Genomic DNA, 26,084 nt, shown 5'->3' with positions numbered 1-26,084 from the left:
TGACAAACCAGTCTGCTACAATCCACGTGGTGGGTGTGATGTTGAATCAACCCTGTGTCTGTATTCACTGAGTGTCTCCACTGGAAAGAGGAAGATTATGTGTGCTGTGTCCTTTATATATGGGTTGGTGTAATGCCCCCCTGTGGTAGTGTCACCTCTGTGCGTATCGTGAATTCCCAATGATCGTGTCCTATCTAACTGACCTATTGGTTGAGTGTCTGTGTGTCATGTCTCTGGTGCTCCCTCTAGTGTCTAGCTAGTCTACATGTACTTACATTAACCCCTTGTGTATCTACAGTGATGCATATCACCACAATCAGGTTCTCCGAGGCACCCATAGCCCCATCCCCAGCCACAGCACACAATGGAAGGGTCGACAGCACCCCCCCCCCCCCCCCCCACACTGGGCATCCACAGCCTGATTGTGTGGAGAAAATGCCAGCTTGGCACCTTGGCAGTGCTAACCTAGTACTACCCATGCCAGTTGGCACTGCCACTCAGGTACCTTGGCAGAGCCAGCTGGCACCCAGGTGGCAATGCCAGGGTACCAGACAGACAGTGTCAGAGTGCCCAGGTAGCACCAGCAGTGCCAGGGTACCACCCCGCCCAAAGGACATGCAACGGGGGCTTCTGACTCCCTGGGAGACCTGCACTGTGCCGTCCGGTCCCCATTACTGGGGACAAGTGCTGAACGGCGTTGGCCCGAGGTGTCTGAGGCAAAGGGGATGAATCCCAAACTCTCAGGAATCTGCACATTAGAGTCAGACTAGCCGTCTCGCTCTAATATACAGATTTGCCAAAAACTGATCCCGTCCACAATGGACGGGATTTACATTGAAACGTCTCACGAGTTTGCGTTGGATCTCGCGTTTGCGAGCCGGGTAGATCCTGGGAGCGGGGTCTCCCGGCATTTATTGGCCACGCTGTGCCGTGGCGAGCTGCTTTTCCGGCGCAGCGTGGCAATTGGATGGCACCCATAGTTTAAGGGGCCATCTGTGGGGACACAGCGAGTTGTTGTGATCTGGAAGGTTCTGCCTGAAAGGCTGGTGGAAGCAGATTCGATAATAACTTTCAAAAGGGAATTGAATAAACATATGAAGGGGAAAGGTTCACGGGGATAAGGGGAAGGGGGGGGGGGGGGGGGGGGGGCGCAGGACAACTTTCAGCGCAGTTCATCCAGGGGCAGCACAGACTCGATGGGCAAAAAGTCCTCCCTCTGTCCTGAAATGAAAATCGCTTATTGTCACGAGTAACCTTCAATGAAGTTACTGTGAAAAGCCCCTCGTCGCCACGTTCTGGCGCCTGTCCGGGGAGCGAACCGTGCTGCTGGCCTGCTTGGTCTGCTTTAAAAGCCAGCGATTTAGCTCAGTGAGCTAAACCAGTCTTGTATCATTCTATAACATTAATCTCCAATTAAGATATTGCAGCAAAACGAGTTTGGGATTTGTCCATTCCACCACAACCCAGACTGACATGGGGCACATTGCTGATCATTTCTGACTCTGAAGTCAATTCTTTGTCAGTTACATTTGGCAGGTTTAGTAGCACAGTGGTTAACACAGTTGCTTTACAGCACCGGGATCCCAGGTTCGATTCCCGGCTTGGGTCACTGTCTGTGCGGAGTCTGCACGTTCTCCCCGTGTCTGCGTGGGTTTCCTCCGGGTGCTCCGGTTTCCTCCCACAAGTCCCGAAAGACGTGCTGTTAGGTGAATTGGACCTTCTGAATTCTCCCTCTGTGTACCCGAACAGGCGCCGGAATGTGGCAACTAGGGGATTTTCACAGTAACTTCATTGCAGTGTTAATGTAAGCCTACTTGTGACAATAAAGATGATTTATTATTATAAACTAGGCACAGTTCACCACTTTAACATCTAAACGTCACAAAACAAAAAATTCTGGCATTGATGGTATAAATAAGAATAATTGAACTCATTGAAGCCAGTCGGTTATTGAATCTATTTTTAGTGTCACAGACTGTCCCCTGAGATGCACAATTTTTAAAAATTAATTTACAGATTGTGGGCAGCACTGTTGTGCCCAGCATTCATTGTTAATCTCTAATTGCCGCTCAGAAGGTGGTGGTGAGCCGCCTTCTTAAGTTGCTGCAGTCCATGTGGTGTAGGTACACCCACTGTGCTGTTAGGGAGGGAGTTCCAGGATTTTGACCCAGCGACAGTGAAGGAACGGAGATATATTTCCCAGTCAGGGTGGTGACTGACTCCGAGGGGTACCTCCACATATCACAAAGAGATTTTTCTGAGCTCCTTCTCACTGATTTGCATATTCCTAAATGCAAACTCTGCCCTGAATTTGTATAATTAGACAGCATCTTTGAACAGAAAATTAAAACAAAACTTGCGTTAAAAAATATTCCTTGATACAGCTGTACATAGGGATCTCACAGAAATATAATTTTAATTAAATTCCACCAGCTGTGAGTAACTCAATTTTAAATGACTGAAAATCACTTTTTAAAACTTTACTGAATTTTTTACCCATTTAATTGGCAAAGATAGGCCAGGCTTCTCCCCTGCCCGGTGGGGCGGGAGGTCCCGGCGACGAGGAGCTGCGTGAACCACTCCGGCGTTGGACCACCCGGAAGGTGGCTAGGCCGGCGGCGGTGGGGTTGGCAATGTGCCAACCGGCGCCGAAGGGCCTCTGCCAGCCAGCGCGAGTTGGCGCATGTGCGGAAGCGCCAGTGTGTGCTGGCGTCATCCCAGCGCGTGCACAGGGGGGGTTCTTCTCCGTGCCGGCCGTGGCAGAGGTTGACAGCGGCCGGCACGGAGGGATTGGATTGGATTGGATTGGATTGGATTGGATTGGATTGGATTGGATTGGATTGGATTGGACTTGTTTATTGTCACGTGTACCGAGATACAGTGAAAAGTATTTTTCTGCGAGCAGCTCAACAGATCATTCAGTACATGGGAAGAAAAGAAAATACATAACAGGGCAATACAAGATATACAATGTAACTACATAAGCACCGGCATCGGATGAAGCATACAGGGTGTAGTGTTAATGAGGTCAGTCAATAAGAGGGTCATTTAGGAGTCTGGTGACAGTGGGGAAGAAGCTGTTTTTGAGTCTGTTCGTGTGTGTTCTCAGACTTCTGAATCTCCTGCCCGATGGAAGAAGTTGGAAGAGTGAGTAAGCCGGGTGGGAGGGATCCTTGATTATGCTGCCTGCTTTCCCCCAGCAGCGGGAGGTGTAGATGGAGTCCATGGATGGGACGCGGGTTCGTGTGATGGACTGGGCGGTATTCACGACTCTCTGAAGTTTCTTGCGGTCCTGGGCCGAGCAGTTGCCATACCAGGCTGTGATGCAGCCCGATAGGATGCTTTCTATGGAAAGAGTACCCCCATGGCACAGGCTGGCCCGCGGATTGTGGCCCCCCCCCAGGGCCAGATCCCCCCGCTCCCCCCCGAGGACTCCACAATCCGCCTGTAGAGTCAGGTCCCGCTGGTACGGACCTGGTTTGATTTACGCCGGTGGGACCGGCCCAAAACGGGCGGCCGCTTGGCCCATCGCGGGGCGGAGAATCGCTGGGGGGGGGGGGGGGGGGAAGGGGGGGGCGCTGCCAGCGGCCGCTGACTGGCGCGGCGCGATTCCCACCCCCACCAAAACCTCGGCGCCGGAGAATTCAGCAGCCAGCATTGGGCCGGTGGGGCTGGATTCACGTCGCCCTGCCGGCAATTCTCCGCCCCAGCGGGAGGGGGGGGGGGGGAATCCCGCCCGGGCAGTTTTTTGGGAAAATTTAAAAATTATTTTCAAAAATTTGAAAAACTTGTCCAAAGTCCTTGAGCTCAAAAGAACCAACTTAATTTTTGGAGCTTCCAGCCAATGAAGCCGCTCCCTTTGGTAATTAATTCATCATTGGGGGCGTGGCCAGTTTTTTGGGCAAGGTTTGCATCCGATTCCGCCGAATGCAATTTATACTTCAAATTCTGCCATCTTTTGCACAGTTTACACCAACTTGGAGGAAAAATAATGAGCGCAGAGAATGAACGTCAGGTCCTCCTACCCAATAGGTGTTTGTAGGTAGATTCTGTAATTGCCCGGAAGGACGCGAGGCAGGCGACAGGTGATATTGTTAGTTGACCATCGAAGAATTGGACACTCAAAGTTCCCAATTGATACAAAACTGCCTTCAGATCTGTTGCCAAAATCTGATCCATGGATTGTGAGATTGGAACCACCTAGAAAATAATTACAAAGAAGTTGAAAGGCTGTTGTTGAAGCAGAAATATGAAGAGATACAGTCAATCAGCGTGCCATTCGATATCAGCACAGCTAAGCAACAGCATCATTTATATCGATCCTGAAACAGAGGAAAACAACAAAGATTGTCCAACACAGGAACCTGCCAAACCCTCCTCCCACCCTACTTCATCTCAAACTCGGAGTCAGAAGCATTGGCTTCAGAGTCCCCTCCAGGAGCTGATGGCCAAGGAAGTTACATTCATATTGTGGCCAATGGGTTAAGTGTCATCCTCCAACCTACCAATGACAGGTGAATTCCTGGTCAGCCATGCGATGGAAAGAACGTTGGAGACTCTGCCATCACTGTCCATAGCTCCAATCAATGCCCGTCCCTAATTGCTGTTGAGAAGGTAGTGGTGAGCTACCTCCTTGAGCCGCTGCAGTCCATGTGATGTAGGTATACCTACGGTGCTGATAGGGAGGGAGTTCCAGGATTTTGACACAGTGACTATCTCATACTGATTGACACTTCATTCACCACCTCAAAGATTCACTTCTCCCACCACTGACCAACAGTGGTAACAATGTATCATCTACAAGGTGCCCTGCAGGAAATCACCAAGGCTCCTTAGGCAGCACCTTCAAATCCACTGACCACTGCCATCTAGAAGGACAAGGGGAGCAGACACATGGGAACCCCACCACCTGGAGGTTCCCCTCCAAGTCACTCATCACCCTGACTGGGAAATGTATTGGACGTACCTTTACTGTTGCTGGGTCAAAATCCCGGAAGTCCCTTTCTAACAGCACTGTGGGTGTACCTACACCATAAGGACTGCAATAGCTCAAGAAGGTGACTCACCATCACCTTCTCAAGGGCAATTAGGGATGGACAGTACATACTGGGCCTAGCCAGCGAACCAGGCCTGCTAAACGTAGTCGGCATGTTCTGTTTCTATTTCATATTTCCATCTGCAGTCTGTGCATATTTTTTATTTTGAACAGTGACTTACCTGCCACGCTGCTTGTTGTCGGATTTATTAGTGAGATTGTGGGAAACTGTGTGTCAACGTAAGTGAAGGAAAAGGGCACTGTGCTGGATATTCCATCAGCAATCAGGGAGATGTTGCAGATTCCGACAGGTGCCTGGTGTAAGAACCGAGAAGCAGAAGGAAATTAATTATTTCTCACATGTCCTTTTATAGGGCAGTCAGAATGTAACGAAGCGAATGGTTAAATGAGCCTTAATAAAAGCTGAATAGCTATAACCACCATCACTCTGACAGACAGAACTCAAACTAAAATGAACATCCAAACTGGTCTCAGAAAGTGAGCCCGGATTGGCAGATATTAAATTCACAATCGGTGCTTCACGCATCACTCAACCTATGTGCAAGTTCTTAACTCATACAGTTTTATAAAAGGTTTGTCATGTTTCAAGCAGATACTTTGATTCCCTTATTAGAAATAGAAGCATAGTACATATTTAATGCCTTATGGATTGAAGTCAAATTAACGACCAATGGATAATGGAATTACTTCCTCTTGCATTTGTCTCATTTTCTGATAATAACCATTCACCATTGAGATCATTATTATATTTCCAGCTTGGAGCAACATTCTGTAGATCAGGAGCAGGAACTGATACAGAATCTGCTGTTTACAAAGAGAATTATCCACATGATCAAATCATTTTGATATAATGGAATTCTGTAACAAGCAAGATTTCACAATTCTCAAATTATACTTGGTGACTGTCAATGCCCTGAGTATCTGTGTGAACTTCTGTCATTCTCCAACTTAAAGGAAATACAAATCCATTAAAATGAAATAGATGAATTTCTCTATTAAGATAACCTCAATTTAACATGAAGGTAAGATGCCAGCATCCACTTCCATTCATTTCCAGACATTTTATTGTCTGTCAAAAAGGAGCTCCATCAAATCACACAGGTATTATCGGCATTAACACTTCCCAGGCAAATGAAATGAAATGAAATGAAAATCGCTTATTGTCACAAGTAGGCTTCAAATGAAGTTACTGTGAAAAGCCCCTAGTCGCCACATTCTGGCGCCTGTTCGGGGAGGCTGGTACGAGAATTGAACTGTGCTGCTGGCCTGCCTTGGTCTGCTTTCAAAGGCAGCTCTTTAGCCCTGTGCTAAACCAGCCCCTATAAATGGATGAAAAATTGTGAGGTTCATGCACCCTAACCTCTGAGGTGTGCTCCCAGTGGGAGCGTGAATTTGTAAATTTATCCATGTTGGTTCAATTAAACTGGTTGGAGGGAACGTGTGTGATAATGAGATAATGAGGACTAAATCCAGATATCCAGCAGTCAGCTGGAGTCAAAGCAGCAAGTCAGGAATCCTGCTCAACTTTGAATTTCAAATTTCTTTGCGCAATAATATGGGAGAGGAGAAAGGAGAGATGCCTTAGAGACACACACTGGGAACATGGACAATGACATTAGGAATAATATTCTTCTACCTTTCGGTTGGAAATTACTTAGTTTAGTTAGAAAGAGATCAGGTGTTGCTACATTAATAATCTTTATTATTATCACAAGTAGGCTTACATTAACACTTCAATGAAGTTACTGTGAAAATCCCCTAGTTGCCACATTCCGCCGCCTGTTCGGGTACACGGAGGGAGAATTCAGAATGTCCAATTCATCTAACAACACGTCTTTCGGGACTTGTGGGAGGAAACCGGAGCACCCGGAGGAAACCCACGCAGACACGGGGAGAACGTGCAGACAGTGACCCAAGCCGGGAATCGAAGCTGGGACCCTGGTGCTGTGACGCAACAGTGCTAACCACTGTGCTACCCTGCTGCCCATAATCATGATGTCTGATACAGTCCAGTCCACCTGTACACAAGGTGTGATCAGGTGCCTCAGTTGTTGGGTGTGAACTGAAGCAGTTCAGCGCATCCCAGGGTAATTCCTCCTCAGACCTTCCACACAACTCAACACAACTCATCCCAGGGTAATTCCTCCTCAGACCTTCCACACAACTCAACACAACTCATCCCAGGGTAATTCCTCCTCAGACCTTCCACACAACTCAACACAACTCTTCCTTTCCAATTTGTGGAAACTGGACACTCTGAACATAGACATCCTGAAAAGCAAAACTCACACCAACCCCCCCCCCCTCCCCCCACCCCCCCCCCCCCCCCCTCCACCACCATAAAGGCTCAACATCCCCCCCAAAACTCAACATCCCCCCCAACGACCCAACATCACCACCCCCCCCCCCCCCCCCCTCGGCCAGGCGAGATGCTGTGACAGTCGCTCACCGCTGGAACGATACATTTCTTCTCAACAGGACTTTCTGTAAGGAGGGGGCAGGTCTTCCCTCCAATTAAAACTGTTGAATTGGGAGTGAAGCCACAACCAGAAATTGTCAGAATCATTCCTCCTGAAGAAGAGAAACAGATGGTCAATAGGTCGGCCCCTAACCCTAACCCCCAATTAAATGTTGAAAGACACAAAGTTCAATGATTATTGAAGTTTATACACAAACCAGGGAAGCTAGGTACTGAGGCGGCCACTCAGCCCTTTGGCCCTGTTCTATCATCTATCTGATCCTGATTCAACTCCTCTTACCTGGAATAAAAATCTGCCAATCTGAGTCTCAAAAGCTCAAAGAAATTCCCACCCTGGAAAAGTTTTTAGTGGGGAGAGAGTTCAAGATTCCCATTGATCTTTGTTTAAAGAGAGCTTCCTGACCTCACCCCTGAATGGCCTGGCTCGGGTGTAAGATGGTGACTCCTAATGTCCCCACTGGGGGGATAAAATGGATTCATACAGACACTAAAGCCATTTCAATCAATCTGAGTTAGTGAGAACGCACAAACTGGACCCGGCGGGGGGTCGGAGAATACCACCCGGGGAGAACATCCAAACTCCACACAGACAGTCACCCGAGGCTGGAATTGAACCCGGGTTCCTGGCGCTGTGAGGCAGCAGTGCTAACCGCTATGCCCCCCACATGTGGCAGATGGATACCGACTGTAAAGGTGTGAGAGGGGATGTATTTTGGCAGAAGCTATCGGAGCAGGGAATCTCTTTATTAGATAGTCCCTGAGGATTAAACATGACTTTGGCTCTGGTTCCATGGGTCTGGAGATGGCTGGTCCTTTTACATCCTTGTAATGACCTGGAACCCGCTCCTCACGCGGACGGAGATGATCAACGGTTTTAGAAGGAAATTGGATGGACACGAGGGGAATGAACTCTTAGAGTTACAGGATTGTGCCCTGGAGAACCAGCATAGACTCGATGGACTGAATGGCCTCCTTCTCTGCCGTAAATGACACTAAAGGCTGGGATTTTCCACTCCCCAAATTGGGAGAGCACAGTAAGAAGTCTTACAACACCAGGTTAAAGTCCAACAGGTTTGTTTCAAACACGAGCTTTCGGAGCACGGCTCCTTCTTCAGGTGAATGGCTGAAGGTGGTTGAGCCGAGACAACACCTTGAGGTGGTTGTCCCATTCACCTGAAGAAGGAGCCGTGCTCCGAAAGCTCGTGTTTGAAACAAACCTGTTGGACTTTAACCTGGTGTTGTAAGACTTCTTACTGTGCTCACCCCAGTCCAACGCCGGCATCTCCACATCAAATTGGGAGAGGCAGTGAAATGTCCATTGAATTCCAGGCCCTGTGACTCGGATACAATGGGAGGAAGACGCTCTCTCTGTGTCAGACCTGGTTTAAGGAGAGAGCCTGATTAAGGCTGGCTGCAGAATTGCAGTGCAGAAAAGACACTTTCCCCCAACTTTGTAGGTGCAGAGGAAACAAATCCTAAAACATTGATATTTGACCCTGGGGGCATGTTTGAACATGATTTGTCCATTTCCTACAATATCCAGAACACAAGCAGCGTTAACAGAAATAAAAATCAATTCAGGATTTGATAGCCTGACCCAGCCAACATTTCGAACCCAAAACATTTGACAAAATGTATTTTAAACTTTGTTTACCACCTGCAATAGATGGGCAGAAATCCAGAAGAAATAACAGATCAGGAACGTCTCTGTATGATAAAAGATCAGTGAAGAGGGGAAAACAATTTTCCGCAAAAGATTTCATCATTGGCCAACCCTTACTGTGGCCGAGGTTTCCCGTAAGCTTTTGCCATTTCTTTTCTGGATTACCCAGCACATCGTAATGCACAGTTGCTTTCGATGCCCCAGACCTTGAACGATGTAGGTGACCACCATTTGTTCAAAATTACATCGGCCATCGTCATTTTAATGGATTGAAAATACTGCAAAGGTCGCTTTTTTTCCGAAAGAGGGCACGTTATTAAAGACTGCCAGAGGCAGTGTTATTATATTTAGTGAGACCACCAGTGAACAGAATTGTTCTTCTCTGAAATAAACAGAACACAAGATGTTATCAACCGTTAAACTGATGTTAATGCAACAGCTATTGCTCTCTGGTCTCTCGAGCCCTGTGCCCATTTTAAACATGAACGTCTTAAGTGCCAGGAGTGTAACTGAAGGAGGATGTTAATGTTTAATGGTGATTTATGTACTTGCTTATTTATTCTACAATCCGTACCTTCAGTGCTGCCCACAGCTGGTGATATGTTTGTAACTTCCATTTGAAAGGTGAACAGGAATGTCTGGTTCCCGGAATGTTTTGCAAAGCCGAGGCCAGCAATGTAGACAGTGATAGGAGATGATGTATAACTGGCAGTCTCAATCTTACAGGTAATTTCAGTATCTGAAGACAAAGTAACAAAAAATGTAAATGATCAATTCAACTAGCAATAAAAAAGGGTGCATTTTCCGTTAATTTCACCCCCCTAATGGCTTTCAATATAAAGAGATGATGTGGAGATGCCGGCGTTGCACCAGGTTAAAGTCCAACAGGTTTGTTTCAAATCACTGGCTTTCGGAGCACAGCTCCTTCCTCAGGTGAATGGAGGAAGGAGCAGTGCTCCGAAAGCTAGTGATTTGAAACAAACCTGTTGGACTTTAACCTGGTCTTCTTACAATATAAAGAGATACATAGCATTATCTTTGTACATAAAGATGATATATATTTTTTTTTTAATGCATTTTATTACAAAATGTATTAATACAGGTTCCAGAAAATAAACAACCCGGGAAACATACTTTCCAACAATCAACTATACAGTCTGTACAGATTTTTCCCCTTTTTCCCCCCTTCTCCCCTGCCCCCACTGATGAACAGCTCCTCAAACACAGCCACAAACATCCCCCACCTATTTTCAAACTCCCCTGCTGAGCCCCTTAACTCATACTTTATCTTCTCTAACCGCAGGAAGTCATACAGGCCACCCAACCATGCTGCTACCCCCGGTGGCGATGCCGACCGCCACTCCAGCAAAATTCGCTGCCGTGCAATCAGAGAGGTGAAGGCCACGACATCGACCTTCCTCCTCTCCATGAGCTCCGGCTTCTCTGAAACCCCAAGCTCTAAGATAAGAAGGACAGGGGCTGCAGGCGCATGGAAACTCCAAACCTGCAAATTCCCCTCCAAGTCACTCACTGTTCTGAATTGGATTCTATGGCCATTCCTTCAGACACTGGGTCAAAATTCTGGATCTCCCTTCCTTAGTTTCTCAGGATAGTGTCCTCGGCTCAACCACCTTCAGCTGCTTCATCAATGGCCTTCCCTCCATCATAAGCTCAGAAGTGGGGATGTTTGCGGATGACTGCACAATGTTCAGCACCATTCACAACTCCTCAGATAATGAAGCAGTCCGTGTCCAAATGCAGTGAGACCTGGACAATATCCAGGCTTGGGGCTGACAAGTGGCAAGTTACATTCATGCCACACAAGTGCCAGGCAATGACCATCTCCTACAAGAGAGGATCTGACCATCTCCCCATACTTTTCAATGGCATTACCATCGCTGAATCCCCCACTATCAACATCCTGGGGGTTACCATTGATCAGAAACTGAACTGGACTCGCCACATTAATACTGTGGCTACCGGGGCAGGTCAGAGGAATCCTGCGGAGAGTAACTCACCTCCTGACTCCCCAAAGCCTGTCTAATATTCGCAAGGCACAGGTCAGTGTAATGGAATACTCTCCACTTGCCTGGATGAGTGCAGCTCCAACAACACTCGAGAAGCTCAACACCATTGAGGACAAAAAAATCCCACTTGATTGCTCCCCTTCCACAAACATTCACTCCCTCCACCGCCGATGCACAGTGGCAGCTGTGTGTACCATCTACCAGATGCAATGCCACAACTCACCAAGGTTCCTTAGCACCTTCCAAACCCACGACCGTTACCATCTAGAAGGACCAGATACCTGGGAACACCACAACTTGGAAGTTCCCCTCCGACCCCTCACCATCCTGAATGGGAAAGATATTGCCGTTCCTCCACTGGGTCAAAATCCTGGAACTCCCTCCGTAACAGCACTGTCGGTGTACCTACTCCACATGGACTGCAGTGGACGAAGAAGGCAGCTCACAGACACCTTCTCGAGGACAATTAGGGGTGGGCAATATATGATGGTCTAGCCAGTGAAACCCACATCCCATGAATGGGTAAAAAAAACCCAAAGAAATTCGGAGGGAGATTAGACAGAGGGTTGTCGGTGGAAGGAATAACTGTGGGAATGTCTGAGGTAGAAAGCTCTGTACCTTACACTGAAAATGTGCTAACTATATAGAGTAAAGAAACAGGGGAATAACAGCAAAAAGTGCTGGAAAATCTCAGCAGGTCTGGCAGCATCTGTGGAGAGAGAAACAGAGTTAACGTTTCAAACCCAATGGGCTGGGTTCTCCGCCCCACCACGCTACCTTTCTGCCCCAACCGGCCGGCGGGATTCTCCGTTATGCCGGCCGGTCAATGGGGTTTCCCATTGTGGGGCAGCCCCACGCCGTCGGGAAACCCCCGGGCTGCCAGCAAAACGGAGAATCCCACCAGCGAAGAATCCCGGCCAATATGTCTCTCCTTCAAGGAAGATAGGAATGAGATGGGTTTTAAATTGTTGAGAAAGAGGAACCGGGGCAGCAGGGGCAAAAGAGATGGTCAGGGATAGGTTAGAAGGCAGGGGGAAGTAAATGGCAAAGAACCAAAGCAAAGGGAGTGGTAATGGTAGACTGACTTGGCCCAGATTAGGTGTGGATAGCAGAATAAAGGTCAGCGCTATCAGAAAGCTGCAAATTTCAATGATTCCAAAAAATATGGCAAGAGGCATTCCCCTACACATTTGGCCACTTTGCTGAGTTTGCACTGTGCCACTGTTGTTCACGGAGAGGAGTCTTTGTGTCAAAACATCAGGATTCCAGCAATGCACACATTAGGGATAGTCCCAGAAGTAAGACCACACGATTCCTCACTCTCCAGTCAGTGCTGACTGATCTTCATTTGCGTTAAACTGTTACCCACCTGTTAATCCTGTGATTGGACAATGGGAATCTCCAATTGAAACCCAGGTTGTATCAGTTCTTGAACTATTGGCAAATCTGGATCCCGTTATGGTCAAAACAGTCCCACCGGCCATGGATCCTGGTAAAGTAAAAGGACGATTTGATTTCAATGGGTAGTTAGTCATTGTGCTCTGCCAAGGGGCTAGGTTCTTCGTTGGTTACAGACAAGGGAATGTCCAGAGGACGCAGCTAGCTGGATGGCAGGCAAATTCACAAAATTACACCAGATATTGGGAGGAATTCCACTCGAGTAATGGTCTCTTCTTTTAGTCAGGATCCTCAGATTCACGGACTGTGGGTCATTCCCACTCAACATCTCAGGATATGTTCCAGGAGCAGAACTCACTTGGGTGTGGGGGGGGGGAGTATAATCAATAACTTGCAACATTATAAATGGATAACATGGTTTATACGCTCACCTGGATATCCAGCATTTACCTGTTAGTGGGCTGATGCCTAAAATGATTGGGGTTTTCTCAGGATTCCACTTATATCCACAATTCCCAGAACATTTACTGGGAATATCATTGATGAAAACCTCCACCTGTATTGAAGGAAAAGTCTGATGTTGCTACAGTATGGTTCAGTTTCCATGGAGCACGTTATATTCATGGTGTGAAACCGCACTTGTCCCGTTTTTTATAATAAGATATTGCAGGGTTGGCGCTGGAAGTGTTAAAGTGGAAACTGAGCTGGTCCAGGCGGAGATCGAGGAACCTCGAAACTGGTCAAGTTGCTGGATCTGATCTGATTGGCTCAACGAAAGTTACTATTACTGTCCTAATTAATCTAAAATAATCGTCCAATCACATCATTGCCACTTGATCAATAACTGGAGGCACAGTGGCTAGCACTGTTGCCTCACAGCATCAGGGACGCGGGTCCAATTCCGGCCTCAGGTGACTGTCTGTGTGGAGTCTGCACGTTCTCCCCGTGTCTGCGTGGGTTTCCTCCGGGTGCTCCGGTTTCCTCCCACAGTCCAAAGATGTGCAGGTTAGGTGGATTGGCCGTGATAAATTGCCCTTAGTGTCCAAAGATGTGCAGGTTAGATAGGGTTGTAGGGCAGGGGAGAGGGCCTAGTTAGATTGCTCTTTCGTAGGGTCTGTGCAGACTCGATGGGCCGAATGGCCTCTTTCAGCTCTGTCGGGATTTTATTCCAAAACCCTGGTGGCTGGGGTGATGGTCTTTGACAGCTGCAAATTAAAGTTACAGTCGACCAGATTGAGGCAGAAACAAAGTTGGGTAAATGCCCCCCACTGATACCCAACATCATCACTCTCCCTCCAACTCTGCCCCCCCACGCCCCCCCCCCCCCCAGACCAGGGCAAGGGGGAAAGACATCAACTTATCAAGGCTTCGATATTCCCTTTCTAGTGAAGAAGGTCTTTTGCTGTATCCAGTAACACAAATTCCCCACAATACTAAAATAACCTAATCACACCTCACCTTTGTAAAGGAATCCACCAGCCAGGCTCCCTGCTTTTGCTCATGGTCATTTGCATCAGCAGATGTGTTTGCAGGTTTGTTCAGGTGTGTTCATGTATGTGCAGGTGGGCCTAGGTGTGTGTACCTGTGTGAAGGTGTGCGGTGTGTACAGGTGTTGGAAAGAGTGTCCAGGTGTGTTTGGTGCATGCAGGTTTGCACAGGTGTGTGAAGATGTGTAGAAACGTGCCCAGGGGTGTGTAGATCTAATTTAGGTGTCAAAATGTTAAAGGGATTGGATAGCGTGACTGGAGAGAATGTGGGCGGGATTCTCCGAACCCCCCTCCCCCCACCGGGTAGGAGAATTGCCCGGGGGGGGGGGGGGGGGGGGGGGGGTGAATCCTGCCCCGCCGCTACAACGCCAGCTGCCGTATTCTCTGGCACCGGTTTTCGGGCGGGGGCGGCTGCGCTGGTCGGGGGCCGTTGCCAGTGCCCCCCCCCCCCCGGGAATTCTCCGGGCCCCGATGGGCTGAGCGGCCATCGGTTTCTGACCAGTCCCTCCGGCGTCGATTAAACATGGTCCCCAACATCGGGTATCGCTGTATGCGGACGACCTGCTGTTGTCTGTGGCGGACCCAGAAGGGGGAATGCCGGGGGTGATGGAGCTGTTAGCGGAATTTGGGGGCTTCTCGGGCTATAAGTTAAATTTAGGAAAGAGCAAGGTATTTGTAGTGCACCCAGGTGATCAGGACGAGGGAATTGGGAGGCTCCCTTTCAGGAGGACAGTGAAGAGTTTCAGATACCTGGGGGTGCAGGTGGCCAGGAGTTGGGGGACTCTCCATAAGCTTAATTTTACCAGGCTGGTGGAACAGATGGAGGAGGAATTTAAAAGGTGGGACATGGTGCCGCTATCGTTGGCGGGTAGAGTGCAGTCCGTCAAAATGACGGTTCTCCCAAGGTTCTTGTTCCTCTTCCAGTGTTTGCCCATCTTTATCCCTAGGGCCTTTTTTAGAAGGGTGACCAGCAGCATCATGAGCTTTGTTTGGGCGCATGGGACCCCGAGGGTGAAGAGGGTCTTCTTGGAGCGGGGTAGAGATGGGGGGGGCTGGCGTTACCCAATCTCTCGGGGTATTATTGGGCGGCCAATGTGTCGATGGTGCGCAAGTGGGTAATGGAGGGGGAGGGGGCAGCATGGAAACGGATGGGGAGGGCGTCCTGTGGAGATACAAGCCTGGGGACCCTGGTAACGGCGCCGTGGACGCTCCCTCCTACGAGGTATACCACGAGTCCTGTGGTGGCGGCTACCCTCAAGATTTGGGGGCAGTGGAGGCGACATAGGGGAGAAGTGGGGGGCTCGATGGAGGCTCCGTTAGAGGGGAACCATAGGTTCGTCCCGGGGAACATTGATGGGGGATTTCAGGGTTGGCACAGAGCGGGCATCAGACAGCTGAGGGAACTGTTTATTGATGGGAGGTTTGCGAGCCTGGGGGAGTTGGAGGAGAAATTTGGGCTCCCCCCGGGAAACATGTTTAGATATTTGCAGGTAAAGGCATTTGCGAGACGGCAGGTGGAGGGATTCCCTGCGCTCCCCGCGAGGGGGGTGAGTGACGGGGTGCTTTCGGGGGTCTGGGTCGGAGAGGGGAAGATATCTGATATCTACAAGGTTATGCAGGAGACGGAAGAGGCGTCAGTAGAGGAGCTGAAAGCTAAGTGGGAGGGGGAACTGGGGGAACAGATCGAAGACGGGACATGGGCTGATGCCCTGGAGAGGGTAAATTCTTCCTCCTCGTGTGCGCGGCTTAGCCTCATTCAATTCAAGGTGCTGCACCGGGCCCACATGACTGGGACGAGGATGAGTAGGTTCTTTGGGGGTGAAGTTAGGTGTGTCAGGTGCTCGGGGAGTCCAGCGAACCACGCCCATATGTTCTGGGCATGCCCGGCACTGGAGGAGTTCTGGAAGGGGGTGGCGAGGACGGTGTCGAGGGTGGTGGGATCCAGGGTCAAGCCAGGCTGGGGACTCGCGATCTTTGGGGTTGGGGTGGAGCCGGGAGTGCAGGAGGCGAAAGAGGCCGGTGTGCTGGCCTTTGCGTCCGTAGTAGCCCGGCGAAGGATTTTGCTACAATGGAAGGATGCGAGGCCCCCAAGCGTGGAGACCTGGATCAATGACATGGCGGGTTTCATTAAGCTAGAGAAGGTCAAATTCGCCCTGAGAGGATTGGTACAAGGGTTATAGAACATAGAACAGTACAGCACAGAACAGGCCCTTCGGCCCTCGATGTTGTGCCGAGCAATGAGCACCCTACTCAAACCCACGTATCCACCCTATACCCGTAACCCAACAACCCCCCCCCTTAACCTTACTTTTTAGGACACTATGGGCAATTTATCATGGCCAATCCACCTAACCCGCACATCTTTGGACTGTGGGAGGAAACCGGAGCACCCGGAGGAAACCCACGCAGACACGGGGAGGACGTGCAGACTCCGCACAGACAGTGACCCAGTCGGGAATCGAACCTGGGACCCTGGAGCTGTGAAGCATTTATGCTAACCACCATGCTACCGTTCTTTAGGCGGTGGCAACCTTTCCTCGACTTTTTGGCTCAATGATAAGGTACTGGGACAGTAGCAGCAGCAACCCGGGGGGGAGGGGGGTGGAGGAAGGGGGGGGGACGATGACTAGGTTTGTTTATTTAATTTTAATTTATTTTTAAGTTCTCTTGTTGGGGTTGGGGGGGTGGGTGGGGGGGGGGGGGATGTGATACATGCGTTGATACGGTCTGGGGGGTGTTACAGTTGTTATGGGTTATTTTGTTGCATTTCATTGTTTGTTGTTAAATTTTATATTTTCTGTAAAAAATTCCAATAAAAATTATTTTAAAAAAAAACATGGTCCCACACGGCGGGGCCTGGCTGATCGGCCAGCCGGAGCGGTCCTGGGGGGGGGGGGGGGGGATACGGCCCCGGGGGGGCCTGGCTGATCGGCCAGCCGGAGCGGTCCTGGGGGGGGGGGGGGGGGATACGGCCCCGGCGGGGCCTGGCTGATCGGCCAGCCGGAGCGGTCCTGGGGGGGGGATCCGGCCCCGGGGGGGGTCTGGCTGATCGGCCAGCCGGAGCGGCCCTGGGGGGGGGATCCGGCCCCGGGGGGGCCTGGCTGATCAGCCAGCTGGAGCGGCCCTGGGTGGGGGGGGGGGGGGGGGGGGGGGGGGGGGGGATCTGGCCCGGGGGGGCCTGGCTGATCAGCCAGCTGGAGCGGCCCTGGGGGGGGGGGGGGGGGTCTGGCCCCGGGGGGGCCTCGCTGATCGGCCAGCCGGAGCGGCCCTGGGGGGGAGGGGAATCCGGCCCCGGGGGGGGTCTGGCTGATCGGCCAGCCGGAGCGGTCCTGGGGGGGGGGATCCGGCCCCGGGGGGGGTCTGGCTGATCGGCCAGCCGGAGCGGCCCTGGGGGGGAGGGGAATCCGGCCCCGGGGAGGGGCCTGGCTGATCGGCCAGCCGGAGCGGCCCTGGGGGGGGGGGATCCGGCCCCAGCGGGGGCCCCACAGTGGCCTGGCCCACAGATCTGCGGGTGGGCCTGTGCCGTAGGGGTACCCCTTGCTTCCACACCGGCCTCTGTAGGGCTCCTGCATGGCCACCGCAGAGAAGACAACCCCCCCCCCCGCGCATGTGCTAGAATATGCCGGCCAGTCTGCACATATGTGCGAAAACACGCCAGCGGTTCTGCGCCGGTTGGTGCGTGCCAACTCCTCCGGTGCCAGCCTAGCCCCCGGAAGTGCCGCACCTTCCGGACGGCCCGACGATGGAGTGGTTTACGTCGCTTTTTACACCAGCATCGGGCCATCGCTGGAATTCGGGAGAATCCCGACCATTATTTCTACTGGTGGATGGGGGTAGAAGTCCAGAATAAAGGGGAGAATAAGCTGAATATTATGGTCAGGTTGTTGAGGGACAATGTCAGGAAGCACTTCACACAAATGGTGGGGGAGGGGGGGGGGGGGGGGGAAATTCTGGAACACTCTCCCCCAAAAAGCTGTGGATTCCGGGGGCCTACTGGAGCTATCAAGGCTGAGATTGCTGGACTATTGCTGAAAATGAAATGAAAATCACTTATTGTCACGAGTAGGCTTCAATGAAGTTACTGTGAAAAGCCCCTAGTCCCCCCATTCCGGCGCCTGTCCGGGGAGGCTGGTACGGGAATCAAACCGTGCTGCTGGCCTGCTTGGTCTGCTTTAAAAGCCAGCGATTTAGCCTGGTGAGCTAAACCAGCCTGGGTGAGGGGAGTGAGGTAAGGGGAGTAAAGGCAGGTAAATGGAATTGACATGTAGATCAGACATGACTGAGCAAACTGGGGAGCAGAGAAGCCTCTTCCTGTTCCTGTGTGTGTGTAAGTGCGTGAGAGAGGGTGTGTGTGTCTGTGTGTGTGTGAAGAGGGTGTGTGTGTGTGAGAGGGTGTGAGAGAGGGTATGAGAGAGGGTGTGTATGAGAGAGGGTGTGTGTGTGAGAGGGTGTGAGAGAGGGTATGAGAGAGGGTGTGTATGAGAGAGGGTGTGTGTGTGTGTGACAGGGTGTGTGAGTGAAGAGGGTGTGTGTGTGTGAGAGGGTGTGTGTGTGGGTATGAGAGGATGTGTGTGTGAGTGTGTAAGTGCGTGAGTGAGGGTGTGTATGAGAGAGGGTGTGTGTGTGTGGGAAGAGGGTGTGTGTGTCTGTGTGTGTGTGAAGAGGGTGTGTGTGTGTGAGAGGGTGTGAGAGTGTGCGTGTGAGAGTGTGTGTGAGAGAGAGAGAGTGTGTGTGTGAGAGAGGGTGTGAGAGTGTGTGTGTGAGAGAGGATGTGTGAGAGAGAGGGTGAGTGTGTGTGAGAGTGTGTGTGTGAGAGAGAGGGTGAGTGTGTGTGTGTGAGAGAGAGTGTGTGTGAAAGAGAGAGGGAGTGTGTGTGAGAGAGGGTGAGTGTGTGTGTGAGAGAGAGTGAGTGTGTGTGAGAGTGTGTGTGTGAGAGAGAGGGTGTGTGAAAGAGAGAGGGTGAGTGTGTGTGAGTGTGTGTGTGAGAGAGAGGGTGAGTGTGTGTGTGAGAGAGAGTGTGTGTGAAAGAGAGAGGGAGTGTGTGTGAGAGAGAGGGTGAGTGTGTGTGTGAGAGAGAGTGTGTGTGAGAGAGAGGGTGAGTGTGTGTGAAAGTGGGTGTGTGAGTGTGTGAGGGAGGGTGAGTGTGTGTGAGAGGGGTGTGTGAGAGTGTGTGTGTGAGTGTGTGTGTGTGAGAGAATGTGTGAGAGTGTGTGTGTGAGGGAGGGTGAGTGTGTGTGTGTGAGAGAATGTGTGTGTGTGAGTGAGAGAGGGTGAGTGTGTGTGTGAGGGAGAGTGTGTGTGTGTGAGTGTGTGTGTGTGTGAGGGAGAGTGTGTGTGTGTGTGAGAGGGAGAGTGTGTGTGTGAGTGTGTGTGTGTGAGAGAGGGTGAGTCTGTGTGTGAGAGAGAGTATGTGTGTGAGAGAGGGTGAGTGTGTGTGTGAGAGAGTGTGTGTGTGTGTGTGTGTGTGTGTGTGAGAGGGTGAGTGTGTGTGTGAGAGAGAGTGTGTGTGTGAGAGAGGGTGAGTGTGTGTGTGTGAGTGTGTGTGTGTGTGAGGGAGTGTGTGCATGTGTGAGGGAGGGTGAGTGTGTGAGAGAGAGGGTGAGTGTGTGTGTGTGTGAGGGCGTGTGTGCGTGTGTGAGGGAGAGTGTGTGTGTGAGAGAGGCTGTGTGTGTGTTTGTGTGAGAGAGAGGGTGAGTGTGTGTGTGAGAGAGAGGGTGAGTCTGTGTGTGTGAGAGAGGGTGAGTGTGTGTGTGAGAGAGTGTGTGTGAGAGAGAGTGAGTGTGTGTGAGAGAGGGTGAGTGTGTGTGTGAGAGAGGGTGAATGTGTGTGTGAGAGAAAGTGAGTGTGTGTGAGAGAGGGTGAGTGTGTGTGTGTGTGAGGGAGAGAGTGTGTGTGTGTGTGTGAGGGAGAGTGTGTGTGTGTGAGTGTGTGTGTGTGAGAGAGAGGGTGAGTGCAGTGTGTGTGTCTGTGTGTGTGTGAGAGAGAGGGTAAGTGTGTGTGTGTGTGAGAGAGGGTGAGTGTGTGTGTGTGAGACGGGGTGTGTGTGTGAGAGAGAGAGAGGGTGAGTGTGTGTGAGAGAGAGAGGGTGTGTGCGAGAGAGAGAGGGTGAGTGTGTGTGTGTGTGAGACGGGGTGTGTGTGTGAGAGAGAGAGGGTGAGTGTGTGTGAGCGAGAGGGTGAGTGTGTGTGAGAGAGAGAGAGGGTGTGTGTGAGAGAGAGAGGGTGAGTGTGTGTGTGTGTGAGCGAGAGGGTGAGTGTGTGTGTGTGAGGGAGAGTGTGAGTGTGTGTGTGTGTGCGGGAGAGAGGGTGAGTGTGTGTGTGTGTGTGAGGGAGAGTGTAAGTGTGTGTGTGTGTGAGAGAGAGGGTATAGAGTGCAGGTATAGTTGCAGACAAGGTCAGAGTGGAACGTGTATACATGTACCTGGGGCTGTTTGTGTGGTGTCCGGAACATGTCTCCAGTCAGGCGTTGACTCAACCATCCCCCTTGCTGCTCATCGTGGGCAGTTACTGTGACATTGACTCCACGGACATTCGAATCATTAACCTGCACAACACAAAATCATCAGGTGTTTTAAAACCTGCAACTTGACAGCTCGAAAATCACATTGCCGTATATTTAATTTTCCTTCCTATGTCCCACGAGCAATTGTTATTTACGGGAGCTCCTTTATTAATTCCTTCACAGGATATGTGCGTAGCTGGCTGGGCCAGCATTGTTGCCCATCTCTAATTGCCCTTGAGATGGTGGTGGTGAGCTGACTTCTTGAGCCACTGGAGTTCCTGAGGTGCAGGTACACCCACTGTGCTGTTAGAGAGGGAGTCCCAGGATTTTGACCCATTGACAGTGAAGGAGCGGCGATATATTTCCAAGTTGGGGCGGTGAGTGAGTTGGAAGGGAACCTCCAGATGGTGGGGTTCCCAGGTATCTGCTGCTCTTGCCCTTTGAGAGGGTAGAGATCACGGCATTCGGATATGGAGCTGAAACAACGCATTGAAACCACTTGAGGTTGATGTTAAACAGAACGAAAGTCTGGCTCTTGTAGAGAAGCAGCAGCATATTGCAGAAAAGCTATTTTTCAATTCCTGTTCCATCTGCTGCTTCCATTACATTTGTTCAAACCAACAGGGTCAGCAGCCAAGTCAAACTGGGTTGGGATTTTGACCAAGGGCATTGTTTTATTTCCCGAGTCTCTGACCTGTAAGGAAGGCTGATTTCCTGCATTGCTGAGCCACTTCACTCTCCACTGGCAGCCAGAGCACTTCCCTGATTTTGTCACAGAAACGGTCCCAATCTCTGGGATGGTTTGTAAGACATATTGCATTTCTGAGGCTGTAGAATTAACTGGCAAACCTTCAAAAATAAAAATATAATCACAGTAAACATCGACTGTAATCACCACATCTTGCAGCACACAAGGAGGCCATTCAGCCTGTTCCTGTCTGTGCTGGCTCTTTGAAGCAGATATTAAATCATCTGACTTATTGTCACTTATCTCCTTATTTATTCCATCAAGATCTCTTGTGACCTTGAACACAGAACATAGAATCATAGAATTTACAGTACAGGAGGTCATTTGGCCCATCGAGTCTGCACCGGCCCTTGGAAAGAACATCCTACTTCAGCCTACCCTTCCATCTTATCCCCGTAACCCAGTAACCCCACCTAACCTTTTTTGGACACTGAGGGCAATTTATCATGGCCAATCCACCTAACCAGTACATCTTTGGACTGTGGGAGGAAACCGGAGCACCCGGAGGAAACCCACGCAGACACGGGGAGAGCTGCATACTCCGCACAGACAGTGACCCAAGCCGGGAATCGAACCTGGGATCCTGGAGCTGTGAAGAAACTGTCTAACCACTGTGCTACCGTGCTGCCCATCCATTAAATCTCCCCCGAACTTTCTCGGCCCCAGAGAGAACAATCCCGTGTGCAGCAGCTTTCCGATTCAGGAATATAGAGTCAGAATTCTCTCTCAAGGTTCTACCAGGCTCCTGCATTCGGAGAGAGGAGTGGGGAACGGGGGAAGTGTCTGAGAACATTCTGGAAACAGTGGAGATGATGCAGTGAAAGGGTCTTCCACCAATTATCCTTCTGCCCTCCCCACTGAAGGGGGGATGGAGTGATATCAGGAGCTGTGGTGTGGGGTAGTAGCTGGGCCAGGGCAAGGGACTCAGTCACACTGTGGCACATTCCTCGCACTCAGGGGGAAATGAGGGGTCTTCAGACTAATACGCAAGAGCTAATTATAATGGATTGGATTGGATTTGTTTATTGTCATGTGTACCGAGGTACAGTGAAAAGTATTTTTATGCGAGCAGCTCATCAGGTCATTGTGTGCCCGGGTTATGGGCTCAAACCTCTGGGGTGGGTGCCAGACTGACAACTTTCTGGTTTCAGTGCGAGAGTGCTACCCACTGTGCCAGCCTGATGCAGATATCTGGACTTTGAGTCGGTGAGAAGGAAGTTACATTGAACTGTACAAAGCTAACATAAGCGCTGTTCGCTGCACTGAAATTAACATTAATAAATTCCGATAACTTGGACTTAAAGTGAAGTTTAATCCCAAGAACTACAAGGCATTGTGCAACAGAACACATTCATGTCGAGAGGGCTAGAATACAAGGCTGTATAAGGCTCTGGTCAGACCCCATTTGGAGTATTGTGAGCAGTTTTGGGCCCCATATCGAAGGAAGGATGTGCTGGGGCCTTGGAAAGGGTCCAGAGGAGGTTCACTAGAATGATCCCTGGAATTAAGAACTTGTAGAGAAATGGTTGAGGACTCTGGGTCTGTACTCCGAGTTTAGAAGGATAAGGGGGAATCTTACTGAAACTTACAGGATACTGCGAGGCCTGGATAGAGTGGACATGGAGAGGATGCTTCCACTAGTAGGAAAAATTAAAACACAAGGCCACAGCCTCAGACTAAAGGGACGATCCTTTAAAACAGAGATGAGGAGGAATTTCTTCAGCCAGCGGGTGGTGAATCTGTGGAACTCTTTGCCGCAGAAGGCTGTGGAGGCCAAATCACTGAATGTCTTTAAGACAGAGATAGATAGGTTCTTGATTAATAAGGGGATCAGGGATTATGGGGAGAAGGCAGGAGAATGGGGATGAGAAAAATATCAGCCATGATTGAATGGTGGAGCAGACTCGATGGGCCGAGTGGCCTAATTCTGCTCCTATGTCTTATGGTCTTCAGCTGACAATATAACTATAAGATACATCACCCAATGTGAATCAGAGAATTGATTACATGGACCGTTTGTGTTCAATTCTCCGGAGGTTAACTGGAAAAATCTAGAGTGTTCCTGTCAAGCGAGACTTCACTCAGAGCAGAATCTGCTGAGATTTACCTCTGTGAGGAGAGACTTTTCCAGAAAGCAAACAGTTTGAGAGGAGATTTCTAAAGAAAGCCCCTTGGCAGTTTCAGCTTTGCTGCTTACCTTTCAAAGATTTTCCAAATATCTCAAGGTCAAAGGTTCCGGTGATTGGGGGTGAAGCAGCCTCTATTCTCTGAACTCTTATCACAGTTCCCTCAGGCCACGTGCTGCCTCTGTGAACCACCTGGTCTTTTGTGCCATTGGACTCAGCCTGAACAACCAGAACAAACACTCATCACAAATGTTACCCTCTACAAACAGGCATTTCACTTTCAATTCTGGCCACCCTATTATCGGAAGGATATTGTGAAACTAGAAAGAGTGCAGAAGAGATTGACGAGGATGCTCCCAGGACTTGATGGTCTGAGTTATAAGGAGAGGCTGGATAGACTAGGAGTTCTTTCCCTGGAGCGTAGGAGGCCGAGGGGTGATCTTATAGAGGTCTATAAAATAATGAGGAGCAGAGATAAGGTAGATAGTCAACATCTTCTCCCAAAGGTAGAGGAGTCTAGAACTAAAGGGCACAAGTTTATGGTGAGAGGGGAGAGATACAAAAGAGACCAGAGGGGAAATGTTTTCACACAGAGGGTGGTGAGCAGCGGGTAACATTTATTTCTTTAAAAAGCAGTTAGACAGTTACATGGGCAGGGTGGGTATAGAGGGATATGGGCCAAATGCAGCCAAGTGGGACTAGCTCAGTGATAGAAACTGGGCAGCATGGACAAGCTGGGCCGAAGGGCCTGTTTCCAAGCTGTAAACATCTATGACTGTATGGCTCTAATTCCTTCTCTCAACCTCCCGCTGTACGTCAATGGGATTCAGACAGGAAAGTCCCAGAGAAAACACAGACCTTTACACCAACCCTCTGACTGTGTTGCGGACCTGCTGAAGATGTCAAGGGAGATTGGTCCGACACTGGGGAAATTCTGTCTCGCAGCGTGTCCAAAGGTTCGGGAACATGTCACAGCCAACTTCCCAGCAACCCCACTGAACATCAGGCACCAGAGAAAGCCCAAAAGTCCTTTGCACTGTAATCTTGTCCCAAAGCTGTGCTTTAAAATTGAAATGAAATGAAATGAAAATCGCTTATTGTCACAAGTAGGCTTCAAATGAAGTTACTGTGAAAAGCCCCTAGTCGCCACATTCCGGTGCCTGTTCGGGGAGGCTGGTACGGGAAACTAATTCCACTTTCACAACTTACCGGCCTGATTCACCACAGTTTGCAACAGACTAGTCTGTTACTGTAGCATTTAAAACACGTTCTTACACAAATAGAAAGTTCAATGTAAGGTTTGAGGTGATGTATGATGCGGTATTAGTTGTATCTGGGCCTTACTAAAGCTGTATCTAGAGCTATAGGAATAATGGAAGATGGGGTTTAGGAGAAGGCCATTCGGCCCTTCGAGCCTGCTCTGCTGTACTCAATAAGATCGCGGCTGATTGTGTGGCAGTCTCGCTCCACCTTCCCGACTGTTCCACATCAGCCCCGATTCCCCCGGTTCCCTCCTGTGCTCGGTTTCTGTCTCCAAACAGGAGAGGGTGAAGAATGATTGGACAAAGTCCTGTGAAATTCCTGAAGTTCAGAAGGGTGGGGCATCGGGAAGGATTGTCCATTCGGGAAGATTACTCTGGGCAGAGGAACAGAAAAGGGGGAAGGTGTATGAAGAATCCTGATTGAGGGGTTTACAGATTTAATGAGCAAGAGGAATTGGAGAAGCAGGAGTGTGATTGAAAATAGGAAACGCATCAAGGAAGGGATAGACTTTTGGCAGGAGGAGATGGGAGAACAGAAACCCATAGCAGGATAAAAATCAAGGATGGGTACACACGGTGAGAAATAGGAGACGGGACGTTTTTCCAGAATTACAGAAAGGTGCAAAGTTTGGAAGGGTAGAATCGATGGGCCAATGGGCTTCTGCTGCTCAAATTCTGACCGCATGTTGGTTGGAGCTCAGGTTGCCAATCCTCCAGGACTGGCCTGGAGTCTCCCAGATTGAAGCCAATCCTCCAGGACTGGCCTGGAGTCTCCCAGATTGAAGGCCAATCCTCCAGGTGATGCGGCAGGGGGGAAAGTGCTGGGGTGGAGGGGGGGGAGAAGAGTGATGGGGCAGGGGGAGAGTGCGGGGGTGGAGGGGGGGAGGAGAGTGATGGGGCGGGGGGGAGAGTACGGGGGTGGAGGGGGGGAGGGGGGAGGGGGGGAGAAGAGTGATGGGGCAGGGGGAGAGTGCTGGGGTGGAGGGGGGGAGGGTGGAGGGGGGGAGAAGAGTGATGGGGTGGGGGGGAGTGCTGGGGTGGAGGGGGGAGAAAAGTGATGGGGCGGGGGGGGGAGAGTGCTGGGGTGGAGGGGGGGGAGAAGAGTGATGGGGCGGGGGGAGAGTGCTGGGGTGGAGGGGGGAGAGAGTGCTGGGGTGGAGGGGGGGAGAAGAGTGATGTGGCGGGGGAGAGTGCAGGGGGGAGGGGGAGAGTGATGGGGCGGGGGGGAGAGTGTGGGGGTGGAGGGGGGAGAAGAGTGATGGCGGGGGAGAGTGCGGTGTGGAGGGGGAGAAGATGATGTGGCGGGGGAGAGTGCGGGGGAGGGGGGGAGAGTGATG

At 50.5% G+C, this 26,084-nt stretch overlaps 1 protein-coding gene across 1 annotated transcript in view; it reads right to left on the bottom strand.

Moving 5' to 3' along the window:
- Positions 1-26,084, bottom strand: part of pkhd1l1.1 (PKHD1 like 1, tandem duplicate 1) — a 186,950-nt gene that overhangs the window by 95,172 nt on the left and 65,694 nt on the right. Inside the window, 9 exon segments of the mRNA XM_038808494.1 lie at positions 4,026-4,200; positions 5,218-5,350; positions 7,506-7,627; positions 9,773-9,937; positions 12,595-12,714; positions 13,074-13,179; positions 20,531-20,653; positions 21,306-21,460; positions 23,557-23,704. Of these exon segments, the coding sequence (XP_038664422.1) occupies positions 4,026-4,200; positions 5,218-5,350; positions 7,506-7,627; positions 9,773-9,937; positions 12,595-12,714; positions 13,074-13,179; positions 20,531-20,653; positions 21,306-21,460; positions 23,557-23,704 (1,247 nt within the window).

Source organism: Scyliorhinus canicula, chromosome 10 (genome assembly GCF_902713615.1).
Source record: "Scyliorhinus canicula chromosome 10, sScyCan1.1, whole genome shotgun sequence".
NCBI classification, from domain to species: domain Eukaryota; kingdom Metazoa; phylum Chordata; class Chondrichthyes; order Carcharhiniformes; family Scyliorhinidae; genus Scyliorhinus; species Scyliorhinus canicula.
The sequence above is the reverse complement of the archived record's forward strand: the minus strand, read 5'-3'. Positions and strand labels throughout refer to the sequence as shown.